A 17,299-nucleotide genomic window follows, 5' to 3' on the forward strand; every position below is an offset into this window, starting at 1 on the left:
TATGCGCACAACACAATAGAGTTAATACGGGTAACTCTTTGCATGCTTTGTGTAGAACATATAAGAGGGAAGCGACAGACATCCATGCATTGAAAAGTGATCGGCCAATTACAGAGGCGTTAGGACGATTACACAAAATAGACAATAGACTGGCTGAACAATAACGTGCAATACTAAACGTCACAGCTAATGGTTGTTATAACAACCATCACGTGTCTCCTCTTACCAATCAGACAATCCATAGACGCGGAGCAACTTGAAAAAACCCCGCTTCTTTGTTGGGAAACACCAAGCTCAAGTCGACGTCCCAGTAGAGACTCACTGTTGTACATACGGCGTTCCTGTTCTGTTCTGTTACGTATACTCTGTTTTCATTTATCTGGAACGGAACGATTTCCCTGGATTGTGTTTTTTTTTATAATCAAAGGAATACACCGACTACGTATGCTTTGTTGCTAACGGTTGAAAACATCTTTTATACCTTGGCATAAAGAAAGTCTGTCGATGTGATCTAAAGCGGAATCTCCGAAGTTTTTTTTGTGTGTAGCATAGTTGGTGTGTACGGGCTGCAAGGACGGACGGACGGCCGGGCTCCACTTGGATCTTTTATATGTAGTAACACCGAAGAACACATCATGTTAGCAACGTTTAGAATATCCAGTCGGAAATATTATTGGGATTTTTTCGGCGTAGTGTCCATCCTTTTAACAGTAAGTAGACTTTAGAAGTTTTGTGAAACTTTTGTGGTGAAGTGTGCATGTATATGTTAGCAAAGAAGCAACGATAACCCGTATACAGTTAAAACTTAGAATGTATTCTTATATATATATATATATATTTTTTTTAGGTTTTCTTGCGTGTGGATGGATGGCACGATTTAGGGAACTCACAGTATCACTGCTGGGCTCTTATCAATCCCAGTGATGTCAACATGGTCGACTGCCCAGGTAATGTCTCTCTATGTTATGTTTTTCATTCGACCCCCCGTCTGGTATCGTCAAGAAACCTACACTGCCTCGCGTCTTTGTTTGTTTAGCTTTCAGTTTGGCTTTCCCCTTTTCATCCGTTACGCTTTTGGATACAGATTTCGAACAGTTAAATATGTATTCAAGTTATTGTGAATGGCATCGACGCTGCAAGCTATATCGAAACATAGTACATATATTTGTTGGTAATTGTTTATCGAGTCGGGGCAACATACCGGCTCCAATTGAAATTGTCGGCACAGAACATCGAAAATAGATTCAACAACGACTTACTATTCTGCAACACCATTCACCAACGTGTGTACACAACAACAAAAGATTTGGGCTGTGTTGAATGCTAAATGTTCAGTTTAGACTTTGGGGACAAGCGTGATTAGCGTGATTTATCGAGAGTTGTAAGTCTGTGAGGAATGCGTAATTCCGGTAGCAGTGATTGCAGGAGTTAATGAAGTCACAGTGTAGTTTATTTCAAGTGGAATGCACGTTTTTTTTTCGGAAACGTAGATATACTAGTGGTGCATGACCAGATTCGCCACAAGTTTCGAATATACGAGAAAAAAACTATAACATAACAACGCAATTTCCTTACAGAAACCAACTCTACCAGTACTAGTTTCTAGTAAAACTTCTAGTAAGTGCCTTCAGCACTGAGAATGTTACGAAACTCCCTTTTTATGAAAACATGTACGTTCACTCGTGTATTCATGGACTGTCATTTGCTGTAAACACATCGCATTTACTTGTCAATACCAAGTATTACAACCATCCCGATTGTGTGTGCAATGTGATCTATTGTGCGTTGTTGGTTAATGTAAATCCTAATTTGGTATAATTGTTGTGATACGTGCGTTGCAACATGGTCCACTTCGCTGGGGTCCAGGTGTCCGATTTCGACTTTGTTTTATTATCGAAGTTTGCAGCTTTATTCTTTATCTCCTCAAGGCATGATACACACTTGTGACCTATTTAGTAAAGTATTTCTCACATGGGTGGACTTTTCGACAGGAAGACGCACACTTGTACTAGGGAACATACTTCCTGTCTATGCAATATGTGTGAATTGCACGTCCAAATACCTCTCATCGCCTCTCTATTCACAGGTTTCTCCATGGAATGGCTTACCGTTCCCGACGAAGTCATCAGTGAGGAGGGTTTCAACGTAACTTACAAAATTTCAGCTAATCAAGAATTTTTTGACTGGGGAGTTCGAAATGACACAGTTTATGCAACTGAATACGGCAGAGTATTTGAAGAAAGGTAAACAGAATCACGACAATTCAACTTTATCCGAATACAGATATTCCTATAACCCATGTTATATAGTTCTATAATCTGACATATACTGTACATAGTTCACAATGGTTGGAACCATAGACCCTCCACCAACACCTAAATGGAAAGTTATTAGCTCCAACATAGACCCTCCACCAACATTGACCCTCCATTGGTCTGTGTTGGAGCTAATAACTTTCCATTTAGGCAACATATTTAGTGGGAACGTGGAGGTAAAATCACAGTCTTTCTACCTCCATGGTGGGAACGCATCATCTCTGGTTGGAAGTTGCAGTGGCAGTATGAAAAAGACTACATTTTTAGATCAGATGACGTGCGTTGATGAGTAAAAGACACAGAAGGCTCACTCATTGCAACCGTGTAGACACTGTCTATTAATCTATGTTTATTATCTATGCTAAATTTAACCATAGACAGTGGAGGGGAGATGATTTAACCATCTCCCCTCCATTGTCTATGATTTAACCCGGAATTTAACACCTATTGCAATTGATGATGAGTCATCATGTTTCGTTTCGTTCGGTTACTGAAATCTATCATCGTATGAATACAACCATTATTGTTGTTCGATGGATAAGTGCGATTAGAACGCCGCTTTGTGAATGTGGACAAATTTATACTGACTTTACATTTTTGTAAAGGTACCGAGAAGTCTTCTCCTGATTAGATACTTGGTCTAAATATCATCTGTCATCTTGAAAATACAATAATATATACTAAAGACGTCTCCACCTGGGCATGTCTCTATTTAACTATGTATAACACAAAATAAAATAAAAAAGATTTGAATAATGTATAAATATCATGTATTACGAAGCGGTATATAAATCACTGTAAACACAACGAAGTGAACACGTGTTATTGGGTCGAGTCTATAGGATATAAATAAATACAAATCCGCTAAAAATGACAAAACGAAAAAGCTAAATTAAAAAAGTATATGTATAATCATTTTCGCAAACCAGAGCTAGGCTGATTTTTCTTCCTCTACACTTCGAAATAAAAGTGGGACGGACCCTTAAGAACGGTGTGTGTATATATAAATCGGTGCGAAGTCTTCGGTGATTTTAACCACGAAAGTATAAGGAATTAACATAAAGTAGAGAACTCTCCCCCTTTATAACACCGCGAAAAATGCACCTTTCGTGTGTGTAACCTTATTATGGCTTTAAAGCAAGTGATAATCGTAAAATACAACATTTATGTGCAAGGTTACATTTTTTTAGTTTTAGTGAGAGGAGTGGCACGACATTCATTTTAAGCATTTATTATTTTCTATATTTGGATATTATAAAAGATGAAATATATCATTGTAGTGAGCGCTTTACCAAAGCCAACTTCTAACACTTTCCGCTAGGTTGGGGGTCCATACCGTTCTATTGCTTCGTACTATTTGAGTAGATAACGACTGGCTATTTGAACACACTGCAAACACTCCACACTATCGGCTTGTCACAGAGTAGGAAATCACAGCTTGTAGGATTGTTAGATTGTTGTCGTTATTGTAAGGGTTCGTTGAAACTTTATATGTTGCCATGACAACAGCCCACCGCCTTTCGTTGCTGAAAGCAGGCGATGAAAGGCAAAAACTGCGATTTATAAGGCGATAAACCTGTCAGTTTTGCGTGTATTTTGTCAAAACTAGGTATATGTGAATAGATTTCTATCTGTATAGTTTTTATAGTTATTTTGGACGTCGTAATTATTTGAAATAGCCTCTCTGTGAATGGGTTGTGCTATTTTATGTGCTGTTCAACGGTATCGTTAATTAGCACTGTACTGTAGTTGTCGCACTTTGATCGATTATACCATAAGAATAAGACTTTATTTATGGTGAACAAAAGCTAAAAAGTTCCGATCTGCACTGTTCCTCATATATTACTTTGTAAATAGTTATCTTGGTTTTCTTAGTTTCCACTTGTCCCTCCCCCATCTGAATAGATGTGTCACTCGTTAGAAGTCTGGAAAGGCCTAAATGTTAGGGTTTACGTAAAATTGTCTGGGTAGTAGGTAGAGTAGCAGGACATGTTAGCTTACAGTGTCAATCATGTTTAGACCTCGGGCCCGGTCCTATTTCTTCATTATAGTGTGTGACAGATGTTGTTCAAGGCCTGGTTCAAAGTCTCAACAATAACCTTTTTTGTAAGACATTTGAATCAATTGGATACAAAGTTGTGAAATGTGCAACAGTTTTGTCAATGTTTCTCACACACACAGGAAGGGGGCGAGGGTGATTGATGAAGTTAGATCTCGCGTGATTGCACGCGATGTGAAAAAAGTTTCGAAGTAATTAAACATATTGTTTACCAGGAAGTTGGAGATTTTGATCAAGTTCAAAAATGCTTTATGTCGCGATGGAAACCCACATGCAAACCACTACAAATTGTATGAATCAAAATATGAACTTGTCAACATCAATCAACAGTGCAAGGTCTTCATCTATATCTGAGAACATATTGGCGCTTCGAAAAAGACGCCATGGTAAGAGTTAATTGAAGCAGCATTCGGATTCATACTATGATAAACCGTGAATCTATTTCACTTTACCGTGGCACTTTTAGATACCACAGAGAACAAAATATTAATGCGAAATATCGTGTAACAAGTTATTTAAAGTGAATAAACGAAACTGCGCTCGACTCGACGTTTATTATATTTCATCCGACTTGGTCGTCTTCACTTTTTGAACGAAGTTTGTGAATATCATCGGAAACTACATCTGAAACTAACTTTATTCAAAAAGGTCGCCTTTCGTTCGAAAAGTTGTAAAAATGTGAAGTCCCAAAGACTTTGTGCTGGTTTGTGGTACATTTTTTTGACCCTGGCAACCTTCGAAAACTGGAAGTATATCATCATGAAAGACGTGTTTTATGCATATGTCATGACACCGTTCTATTACTAGGTTTTTATATTTGATTTTCGCGTTCAACTTCTCAATTCAAATATGTTACTTGTAATGTAAGTGTAGGCCGAGGCAAATACGTATCTGACTTGAGATTTTGCTTCATATAAAGGGGGGTTCTTCCCTGACATGTACTTTAATATATAAATTATAGTCAGTCTACAACTAAATATTTACATTTCCATATTTGTGCTGCTGCCGTTCTGTTGCATATTTTAACATCCCAAAACTTAAAAATGTATTTTCTTGGGATTGCATGGAGGTACACATAACCTGATATTAAGTGCAGTACCATTTTACTTTTTAGCTATAGTCATTACAGTTATGCAAATACAACCAATGGGGAGTAAATATATAACACATGTTTATTTATCAATCTTCTTACTGTAGTACTGGTGTTGAAGCCAAAGATTTTTGTTCAAACAATGTATGTCCATCACCAAGTACAGCTGCTAAGGACAACTGTTGCCTCCACCATATCAATGTCCATTCCTGTCCACAGGATAGTGTAAGTACAGTATATATTGAATTCTTTTAGTTTTTTTCCCCATCCATCATTTGCACTCAACAACGGTATTTTCAGGAGATGTGTACATGTGTTTCTGTGTGTCCAAAGTGAAAACTAACAATTACTCACAATTTTTGTTGAACATGCTATTAATCTTAGTGCATGTAATTTGTAAGGACAGGTGAATTTATTCAACATTCCAAACAGGGACAGGGCTTATGTAATGTTACAACAAGTAAGTGCTTCAATTACAGCTATTGACAAGTTTACAATAGTAACCCTCTCTGCGAAATGTACATTATCAAAGTGAGTGTTTTGTTGCCAAGTTCTCCATAGGTCATTGCATAGTAGGGGAATTCACTACAGACAATAGGGGGGATCTTTGTTGTCTTCACCTAATGAAACAATAGATCTCAATTCTTAGTTGACAAACATATTGTAATCACTGGAATCTACAGTTTATCAATATGTTTATATTTACCATGTATTCATTGAAACATGTGCTCTTCAAGAAATTCTCATAACAGTGTTCAAATGCCCATATCATATGGATGGGAGTTTAGTATCTATTTTGGATTTTTAAATAAATAGATAAAAGAACTCTATTTTGTGTCTCTACTTGAAAAAAATAATGTGAAACATAAATGTATAAAGTCTGTCTTTTGTAGCCCTTGTAGAGTTTGTATCGGCCAACCAGACAAAAAAAATATATATAAAAATGTCTGTTGTTAATATGTAGTAGTATGTATTTACAATAGACATCACTTCCAACACATATTGTATATCGACATGCTACATGATGCATATCGACACGATGATGACCCTAGATTCCAATGGAGTTTTCAGACAAAAACGTCAGCCAACCATTAAAACATAAATGTAGTAATAATTTATATTGTAAATACATGCTACTTGTTGCATATCGACATGATGATACCCTTTAGAGTCCAATGGAGTTTTCAGACAAAACATCAGCCAACTAAAAACAAACAAGTAAATTTAGAAAAGATTTCTATTGTTAGTGTTTAGGAGGAGGTCAAATATCTGGCATAACTGAATCCAAAAGTATTATAAATGGAGAGAGTTTTATTGAAGCAAGGAGGTGGAACCTGATGACATTCTACCTCCATGGATGGTGGAAGCTTGAGTTGATGTCTGGGTGATCAGGTGTGTCATAGGAATTAAAAGACTGCATGATTTGTGTAAAGGGTGGACTGTAAAAATTCTGATTCTGCTTGATACTGCGCAAATTTTCGTGTGGTTATCGCGCACAGGTAGTAGTTGTGGACAATGCATGGAACTTTTGTATTAATTAAAACCTGCCTAATACTGGACACTTTACATCAGGGTCATTAGTTTCTCTTTCGAAATCAAAGACCCAGCTTGGATTAGGTGTGAAAAAACAGTTTGACAGAGCTCACACAACCAACACAGTTTGGTTGCCTGGGGACATGTGGCAGATCAAGCTGTAGAAAAAAGTTGGTCCAGAACAAAGCGTTATCTGTATGTCTCCAGTGATAACACTAATGTGAGTACCCCAGGGATTGAATTCACAACATTCAAGATCAAATACTTATATTGTCAATGATTTCTCAAGCTCAGTAACCAAGGGGTCAATGACTTGAGGTGAATCTCAACATTTCAAATATTTAGTACAGACAATTCCTTTACAATAGTCCAACTACATACCAGTATTTGACTGAAGTGTGATCTATTCTCTGATAGTGATACTATTCATAGTGTGTGTAAAACAATTAACAACAACAAAGTGAGATTGAAGTCATCAATACCTGATGTAGGCCAAGAAAAATTATTTCTTGTCAGGACCTTTTGTCTAAAGTGGTGCAACGGTGCAAATTTTTTTTTCGTAATTGTCAAACCAGTCGCTCAATCTACGATTTATGGCAGTTACTGTCTTTTTATTTAGTACTTTAGAGCAAGTGTGTATGTTGCGCAGATGTCATTTGCTTGTTCATGATTGGCTCTGCAGTTGTCTTCATTGAAGTAGGCTAGTAGGGAGGGTTATTTTTGTGTTTTCCCCCAGATGGGCTGGACTAACACATAAAAAAATTGCTGGGGGGGGGGGGGGATTTTAAGTGATGTGTGCACTGACCCAAAACAATTTTTTTTTTGGCCTGACATCATGTCTGCAGGTACCCTTACTAGTACCTCAGACACATAAAAGTGATTGTCTTTGACATATATATAACATCCCTCACACATTTGTATCCTGTTGTTTAATGCATTTGTTTCCATGGAAACCATGTATTTCTTCATCAGTATGAGTCAATATTGCTAAGGAAAGGGTAAATTTCATCTTACTTGATGTAATTTCAACTTATAGAAAATGTCAAGTGCCATTTATCGGTATGTCCAAAGTCATTTCTTTTATATTCCTGGTGTCTCCTTTTCTAGATCTCTACTAGAAGCAATTACACTATAAAAAGGACACTATTCAAGAGTTTGACAGTAATTCTGTTGTTAGTTACTTAACGGGGGTTGCACTTACTCACTAAGCGATAAATGATGTTTGTATATAAAGTGTTATAACCTACTACATCTAACTGTTACCTTGCATCAAGTCAGTGATTCAACAGCAAATTTTTTACTCTAAAAAAATTAAGTTATTCAGATTTTCCATCAGTATTTGAAATCACTGACTGAGGTTTAACTGAATTCATCTCTTTTGTTATATATACCACGTACATATGGTTCCACTCGTAGAATAATGTATGTACCTTTCAGTGTGAAACTAGTTATCAGAACTATTTATATTTCCCCTATTAGTCCTTAATGAAAAAAAATTGTTTGGTACCGGTTACTCGACCTCACCTAGTTTTTCACTGCCAACGCCTTTATTTTTACATATATTCGAGAAAAAAATAATGAAATTGCGAAGTTATGAAGTCTCACCAGAAATAATGGATGCGCAAACTGGCATCAACTTAAAAAGAAAATATAAGACTGTTCTTCCAATCTGTAATGGCTGTACATCTTATGAGAAGAAACCAATAACACAAAAGACCATATGGAAAACAACAGAAAACATAACTACATGTGTAATAAAATAAATCTTTTGTTATGCAAAGTGACTTGCACTATTTTTATTTAAGAAATAATTGTCTGGAACTCGCTACTTTATAAGGGCCTTTGGAGAACCTTTACATTGAACACTGCATGTCAACCTTAGTTTGCAGTCTTTTGATTTAATTTAAGTTTAGTGTATTTATTTTAAGCCACAGACCTTTTACTACTGTTCTGTTCATTACTTTCCTTTCTGAAATGAGAATCTATTACCCTTGAGTTAGTATGGTACAGTTGTTTTCAGTCTGTCAAACAGACACTAAGTAGACTGTGTAATTGGCATTGAAGTCAGATGCAGACCTTGTGAAGCCTTCTGTAAACTTGATGTGGAAAAGGGGATGCCAGTAACAATGATTATGACTATCAAAATCTGTACTGTCTTCCTAAAAAGCATGTAAACTTGACTTGGAAAAGGGATTTTAACCAAAAAATGTACACTTGATTCAGAACAGGATCCCAGTAAAAAAGGAAGTTTATTACACATGTATCTATCGAAATATCCAAATGTAAATTTGATGTGGTAAGGGATTTCTATCTAAAAATCATCTGTAAATTGACTTGGAAATGTCACTTCAACAACAAAAACTGTTAGGAAGTTTATAATATCCATCTAGAAAGAAAATAATGGCACGTCTACTTTCACATGAAGAGAAATAGTTGATCCTCAGTGTCCATGTATGTGTTAAATATGATACCAGAGTATGTTCCAGTGTGAAGACATGCATTTTAATTATTATATGCTGATCACTATGCAAATTACCCTGTTCTAGATTAATATGCAAATTAGCCACCATCCTTGCAAATTCTATCCTGGGGAGAACACTGAGAATACATTTTTGTCCATGACTGATTGCCAGTATGCTATCACAGTAGAAACGAATTACATTTCAGGTATCAGTCTTTCAATTTGATGGTGGCCTTCCTGTATTATATGGCTATGTCCTCACAGATAATATCAAGTGACTGCTAACTTATTTGTTTGTCAAGTGTACAGGATTAAAGTGGATTAAACTTGACCTTGTGGCATGAAAAAGATGTCAGTTGTTAGCACATGTTTGACTGAATGTATGAAATAGTAAACAAATCAAACATCACAAGGTCCCTATCGATACATCATATATGAAATAAACAATATAAGCGTCACTAGGTTCCTATAGATACATAATACATGAAATAAACAAAAATAAGCGTCACTAGGTTCCTATAGACGTTCTCTGTACGTCTTGACTTGTTGGGGGAATGTGTTTCTTGAACACAGACATGGTTTTTATCTCAGAAATTATCATACACTTTGAAAGACCATGATGCCACTAAAAACATAATTTAGATGCCATGTGGTATCAAATCATCTCTAACCCCTAAGATTCAATGAAGGATGGCACTAGACTACTAAAAACAATGTTGAGTCTACATTGACCTTTCTGAAAAAAAGTTGAAAAGTCATAGCCATTTTTTAAAGCAATTTTTTGATATTCTTCACCACTCTTTTAATTTGTATTTTATAAAATAATAATTTTTGAATTGTATGATTATTCCATACGGCAGTATTGAAACCCTAAAAGTTAAATAGATTAGATGTGAAATCTATCATACACTGATTGCATTTGATTTGATTTGAATTTATTAGGTAATGATTTATACAAGTACATAAATACACGGTATAAAAAATAATTTCAGTGGATATGTACCACATAATAGTATTTTAAAAAGCACTTATTTCCAATGTGGTCCTCATTATATAGGGAAGTTCAAGATGCTACGTTAACGATGGTAAAGAAAATATGTGGTGTATGTCGTGAAACCAGTACAAGTTTTTGCCTGAGGTGGATCGGAACTAATAGGAGAGATATCTCTGTGGAGATAATACAATATCATTGTAGAATTTAATAAATAGAATCAGAGGATGATTAGTTTTGTAATAAAGCCAAACATGTTCAGAATTCTTAGAGTGTTTTATCTAGTTTCAACTTAGTTTCTCAGTCTAATAGAGTGCACCATCACATTTTGAATTTCTTATCTATTTACAAACACCTCCAGGCTGGAAAGTACTTGGTAAAAATCTGGTAATAGCTAATAATTGTATATGTTCAAACCATAGTGAACACTGTACTTTTAGTGTTTTTTGTTCATTTTTCTCTCTCTGTATTGGCCTTGGATAGCATTTCTTTTCTTTTAGTGACACTGATTATTTCTCGATGTAAAAAGGTTCAAGAAGCCACAACACAAGGTCTATCATAGTAGAATTAATATATCTGTTTGTTAAGAAAATGTTGCCATGGCAACATCCGCATGCAAGCTTGGGAAGCTCAGAGGTAGATTTGCGTTGCTGTATTGTTGAAACATATTAGCACTCCTGAACTTTACCTGAAATACATTAGGTTGATCCACAATGTGTAGATTGGTTTTGCTATATTTGTGTAAAAAAAAAACCTACATAATACATGATCTTTTTACCTGAAATTGAAATAGGTTGATCCTCGGCATGCTGGTTAGGTTAGTGTTGTTATATTTGTTGAAAACAATCCTACAATGGTCTTTACCTGAAATACACTGAGCCGATCCACAGCATGAGTTAACTAGTGAATGTTTGCCTATAAATTGTTCAGTAATTTGTCCTTTCTTTACAAGGATGGTAGTGTATTATCTTGCCTACTTTAGTATAGGATATTTCTATAGTGTTGTATTGAATGTGCTGTCCTTCTAAACAGCACTTGACAGTAAAATGGCCTGTATGAAACATAATTGGGGATATGTGGCAGTGGAGTGGCCTGTCTATAAAATCATAATTGGGTATACTATAAATGGTGAGCAGAATGGTCTGCATGGACCATAATTGGGACACTAGATGTTAGACAGAATGGTCTGCATGGACCATAATTGGGGCTACTGTATATTTACATGTTATGTGATCTTCACTATGCAAGATCACATTACAGACGCTGGGCAAATATTTTTTCTCAAAACACTTCAGTAAAGTGTGCTTCAAATTAAGATGAGTACACAACTATTTGCACACTAGTTCTTTTTCTTCTTTTTCTTTTTCATTGATTCGTAGACTCAGGCTAGTTGTATTTTTAAGTGGAATCACCGATTCATATCTATTTCCAATGAAAACACCATTGTTTCATAACAAAAAAGAACTCCTGTGTAACTTTATTGTTCATTCCAAATAACCTTGGATAAACTTTGCCAAGCAATTGTTCACAACTAACCTGAACCACTGTATCGATACACTTGTAAGCCAATGTCTAGCAAACCAAAACTCAAGCACTGCGTGTATTGTAACGAGTAACACTGAAGTAAAGCACTTTTTGTCTGTGTGCTACTCTTGTTTATAGCATTCATATCAAGTGTAAAAGTATACTGTTTCAAGTGGTTTATTTACAAGCCTCACACATGGCCTTTCTAATGTGGTCAATTAGCAAATGATACAGTATACTTTTACTGATACAGAAAACACTTTTCCTTGGTGTTATGGGTTGTATTAGCAAATGAAACAGTTTGCTTTTACACTTGCTATGGATGCTATCAAATCTATGGGCTTTTTTCCTTCTTTGTTTGAAGCAAATTTGTGTTGACACAAGTGTTTGTTTGACATGATTGCAAACAGTTTGGTGAATACTATAGCCCCTGGGAGATACCTAAGTCTCAATGGGGAAAATAAAATAAAAAGTTAATCACATTTTCCTTCACAAAATTTGAAATGAATATGAAGCAATTTCAAACCATTTGAGGATTACGGATGTGACAAAATAAATAAGCTTTGGGTTGCAATCTACCACATCAGACAGCTGTAGTTTTAGTTTGTGTCTACCTTAATAAGTCGAAAGCCTGATTGCCACTGTAATAAATGTGTGTCGATACAAGAACACTCAAGACAGGAAAGTGTTATTACACACCATACAAAGTACCAATAATTGAATAATAGCGTGTGAAATATAACTGATTTGACTTGAATGTCATGCCAAACTCAGTTTTGTAAAATATTTTTACGGGTGATTTATCCTTGATCTATTTTGAATGACTTAGAAATAAATTAACTATTAAATGCATACATACATTTATATATGAATATGTGTAACCAGGGTATGATCTTTTGGAGAGCATATATGAACATGATTTAAAAATAACTCAGTCAAAATGCGTAGGCATGCATAATACAACACCTAATGAGTAACTTGAGATATATTTGATAATTTAGAGTTGAGGGCACGGATGATGGGCATTTAAAAATAAATCTATCAAATTCCATTGTGTATATTATTACAGTTGATAAACTGAGCTTGAGTGTTTATTACAATAACAAAGATACAGTTGGCAATGCCACTGTGTAATAATTACAACGGAGAAAGTACAACAAGCTTTGAAGTTAATTATGATAGAGTATGCCTTAAAGGACAAGACAGGTGGTGACAGCTAGATCACAGTATGCAATCATGAAGGCCACCACAAGCTGATCAATTTAAACATTGAATTAAATCTGAACTGGCCAGCTATTATAAGATGCAAGGTTTCACCTCAAGGCTTTGGTAGCACAAAAGTGTTTATTTATACCTACTCTGAGTAGTTTTACTGATAATATGTGCAGACTTAATGATATATGTGATCCTTGGCAAGACATTTGTACAGTACAGGAATAATAAATGTAATCCAGCAGAGACATGTGCAAAAAAAAGTCATGATATAGGGATATAGATAATATGGAGTAAATGTAGTTGGTGTGGCATTTTCCATATGGCTCCACTGATAGTATATATTGTTATCAAAAACCATGGGATTCAAACATTCATGTTTAACTTTTAACAATATACGTGAGATGTAGTGATTACTTGGATAGCATTTATTAAGAAGGAATGATAGACCACAAGAATTGATTTGTAAAAATATAGGAAAAAATACTCTGTTTGAAAGGCCATATACATGTACAAATGTAGATCGTTATATCATTATATGTTTTCTGTTCAAGGCCAGGGTTTCAATCCCAGGTTCTCAGATTTGTGTTATTTTGTTATCAGTAGAGCCATAAGGATTACATAGGATCATTCCTTTGTACTGTGTCAACTTTTTCTACAACTATTTTTCATACTTGTTAAAGTTTTAATCCTAGTCTGCTCTGTACTGGGCCTTGAAGTTTTATGGCTTGAATTAGTCAGTTTTGAAAACGTAACAAAGATGATCCATTCTGATGACTCAGAAATCTATGGTACAGGTTTAGAAATTGGAACCCATGCATGGTATCTATTGAAGCATGAACATGTACAAGTTGTAGGAATTGTGAATAGTTTGCTTCAGGTTATAAGCTGAACATTAACTTGAAGCCTATGATCTTGTGATTGAATATTTTAAGTGAATCATCCTTTAATGTATGAGTGTTGGGTTTCAATAGCAATAATGAAATACCTTATTAATTAATTAATGTTTTTTTGGCACACTATACCATTACAGTTGCATAAAGATTACTGAAATTGGTTGCCAGGCAACTATAATATAGTGGTTGTACAAATGAAACTTTATATACTCAGAGACACTTCAGTTTCTCTTATAGTAGACTAGTTTGTCAATAATTGTTGTATTGTAGTGTTTACCAAAGTACTTCAGCCTTGGTGCATATCAGGTCACTCACAGTACTGGATTTTAAGTGTATACCTTCATTTTAACCCAAGTACCTAGTGTTCAATACAGGTTTTATAGATTTGTTAATGGATTTATGGTTGAACTTAAACCCTGCAGTCACACCATGAGTAAAACACATTTAAAAGTTTAAAGCTATGCAGAAAATACAGAAAAAATATGATTTGTCAAAGTTATTTCTAAATAACACAAAAAGAACAGGTGTAAAAAAAAGACAATTAAGCTATTGTCTAGTGTGGAATGTTACTGTGGTGACAATTCCTGGTATGGCAATAGTTGTTTATCAAAATAATCCTCTTACGCTGCAGCCACTTTCTTAACAGTATTCAGCCATCATGGAAATATTTGATGTATTCTTGTTGTTCTTTGAGGTGTTCTTTGAGGTCCTGTTAGCAATGAGTTCAGGGGAAAGTTTACTTTCAAGTCTTCAACATCAACACAACAGAGAAGGTCAACGCCATTGCCAGTGTTTAGATGTTTTGACCTCACTGTTCATAGATAGTAAAGTGACCTGTCACTAAGTGGTGACAATAGTCAACTGATAAACAAACAAACACCATGGCATGCAATGTGTGCTCTGAAACTATGTCTTCAAGTTACTTTAAGTGTAATACATTTCAATAGGTTGGACTACAATTGATAATTCGGGCCTGGATTGTACAATGTCACCATAAGTCACACATTAGTGCCAAGTAGTTATTGACAGTGTTTGCACTCTATAGACCTTAGTCCTGATAAAAAGTTTTGATAAACTCACTGAAAAGCCATAAATTATCCATAGATTAGAGTGAACATAACAGTTTGACATAAAAGCTGGCCCTCCTCACCCCCCCCCCCCACTGAGTAGCTGTAAGTGCCATTATATTTTTCGTATTTTTTGTTCATTTCATGTAATTGTGTATATTGTTTTAATCACCAAAGCTTGCATGAAAAAAATACCAAGTGATTGAACCCTGTGAGCATCCCAAAAATAATTATACAATTGTTGACAAGCAAGTGAATGGTCCAGACCACTTGCTTACTAATATGACAATTACATGTAACAGTTGTTGACAGTAAAGAGCTAGGTGTAATTCAAATATGGGTGTAAGCATGACTGAACTGTTTCCAGCAAATGATAGTCTAGTTCCTGATGGACCGTATTCTGTACCACGTTATCTTCATACTGTACCGTCTAGTCAATCCTGTTACTCTCACACAGAATTCTGTGTCCCCCTTACAGCGGTCATATAAACGTGATGATGTCATCGCGTCCCCACATGGTTTTAGTTTAAACAGACTGGAGGTGGCAGAGGTGGAATCCTGGTTGGACATTTGCATATGATATCATATCGGTTCTAGAAACATGAGAACAATGATGACAGCCTGTCACTTTGATGGATTACTACTGACATGCACCATTTGCGTTTTGTCCACCTTGGGGTTAAACCACAATTAACACCTTGAGTAACATGATTGACTAGACAGTACTAAGGATGAAGATAACGTAGTACAGAATACGATCCATCAGGAACTAGACTAAGCAAATGGTGTATTTTACAAATTAACAAAAACTTGACAAGTTATAAACTCTTTGAACGTGGGTTTGGCAGGACTATTCAAGTGATACCAAGCAATTGTTTCCAAAAAAGGGTTGTGTATTTTTCAAATTAAATCTAAATTAACAAAAAAGGGAAAAGTTATAGTCTTTGGACTTGAGTTTGGCAAGACTTTATTCAAGTGATACTGCATTAAGTTGTTGTTTACAGAGTACGCTACTTCATAAAATATGCTGTCAAGCATGTCTTGTCATGCAGTCTGAAAGGTACCACTTACATGGTTAAGTGTTGTATTTGATATGTCATTTACCATTAATCCTTCATCAGTCACTCTGCAGTCCATTCTTAAAGGCGTGCGATTCAGTCCCAGGTTTTCCCATAAATGTTATGTTATCAGTTGACTATAAGCGCTATGACGGAATGTAGAATTATTCTTTTGTTCAGGACCAACTTTTCTATAGTTCCGCCAAAAAAAATGTTGTTAATCCCCACATTTTAATCTTGGAAGTGAACTGGGTTCCAGAGTATACACTCATTCAAGAGTGTATGTGGTGGTAGAGTTGCACTGCTAAAGTTGTGTTGTGTACATTAGTCATGTTACTATGTTAGACATATAATTGACTTTAATGATGATAATCAAGCTGTGATTTCAAAGCTAATCGATTGTTAATTTGGTTTCATTAAAGTTGTGCAATGCTGATTAGTTCAAATCTCAACACTGGGTTAATTACATTCTGTATCCTTACTGTTAATGCAGAACTAGGACAGCCATATGCTGAAACTGTTGTTGTAGTTTGATAGACATGGAAAGGAGAAATCTTTGGCTTATGATTTTGTAGTCATTCATGTAGTCAGATAATGATAATATTTGCACTGTTTTTTGTTTTAAAAAGTAGGTAAAATGATCTCAAATTACATTACTAAGCCATTCTAAGCTCATTTGTACTACCAATTGATTATGAAGTGTATAAAATATACCTGCATTTCCAAGTGTTTATACCAGGAGTTTGATCCCTACCAGTGATTTTGTTTGATTTGTGTGATTAGCCACATATATACAACCGTGTTCTCCTCGCTATAGAGAAAGCACAGTGCTAACACCATCCTTGCCACCATGACCGCCATGCTTGGCAGGTTTCTGCCATACTTCAAAGTGTTCTACTTAATCTTTTCACTTTTATCTTTGAAGGACATTATGAGAATACTTATATGAAGAGAAATGGCTTATATCCCAATGTCTGTGTAAAATATAAACATACCAGATGATGTTCCAATGTTGAAAAAATGCATATTAATCTGCTGACCATTATGCACATTACCATGCTATTTATATGTAAATTTATGTAAATTACCAATT

At 35.4% G+C, this 17,299-nt stretch overlaps 1 protein-coding gene across 1 annotated transcript in view; it reads left to right on the forward strand.

Annotated features, from left to right (window-relative positions):
- Window positions 1-439: 439 nt before the first annotated feature.
- Window positions 440-17,299, forward strand: part of LOC144436994 (atrial natriuretic peptide receptor 2-like) — a 75,015-nt gene continuing 58,155 nt past the window's right edge. The window contains exons 1-4 of the mRNA XM_078125861.1: window positions 440-710; window positions 848-947; window positions 2,087-2,243; window positions 5,572-5,689. Coding sequence (XP_077981987.1) covers window positions 636-710; window positions 848-947; window positions 2,087-2,243; window positions 5,572-5,689 — 450 coding nt within the window. The 5' untranslated portion in view covers window positions 440-635. The remainder of the gene's footprint in view (window positions 711-847; window positions 948-2,086; window positions 2,244-5,571; window positions 5,690-17,299) is intronic.

The sequence above is a fragment of the Glandiceps talaboti genome, chromosome 6 (genome assembly GCF_964340395.1).
Source record: "Glandiceps talaboti chromosome 6, keGlaTala1.1, whole genome shotgun sequence".
Taxonomy (NCBI): Eukaryota; Metazoa; Hemichordata; class Enteropneusta; family Spengelidae; genus Glandiceps; species Glandiceps talaboti.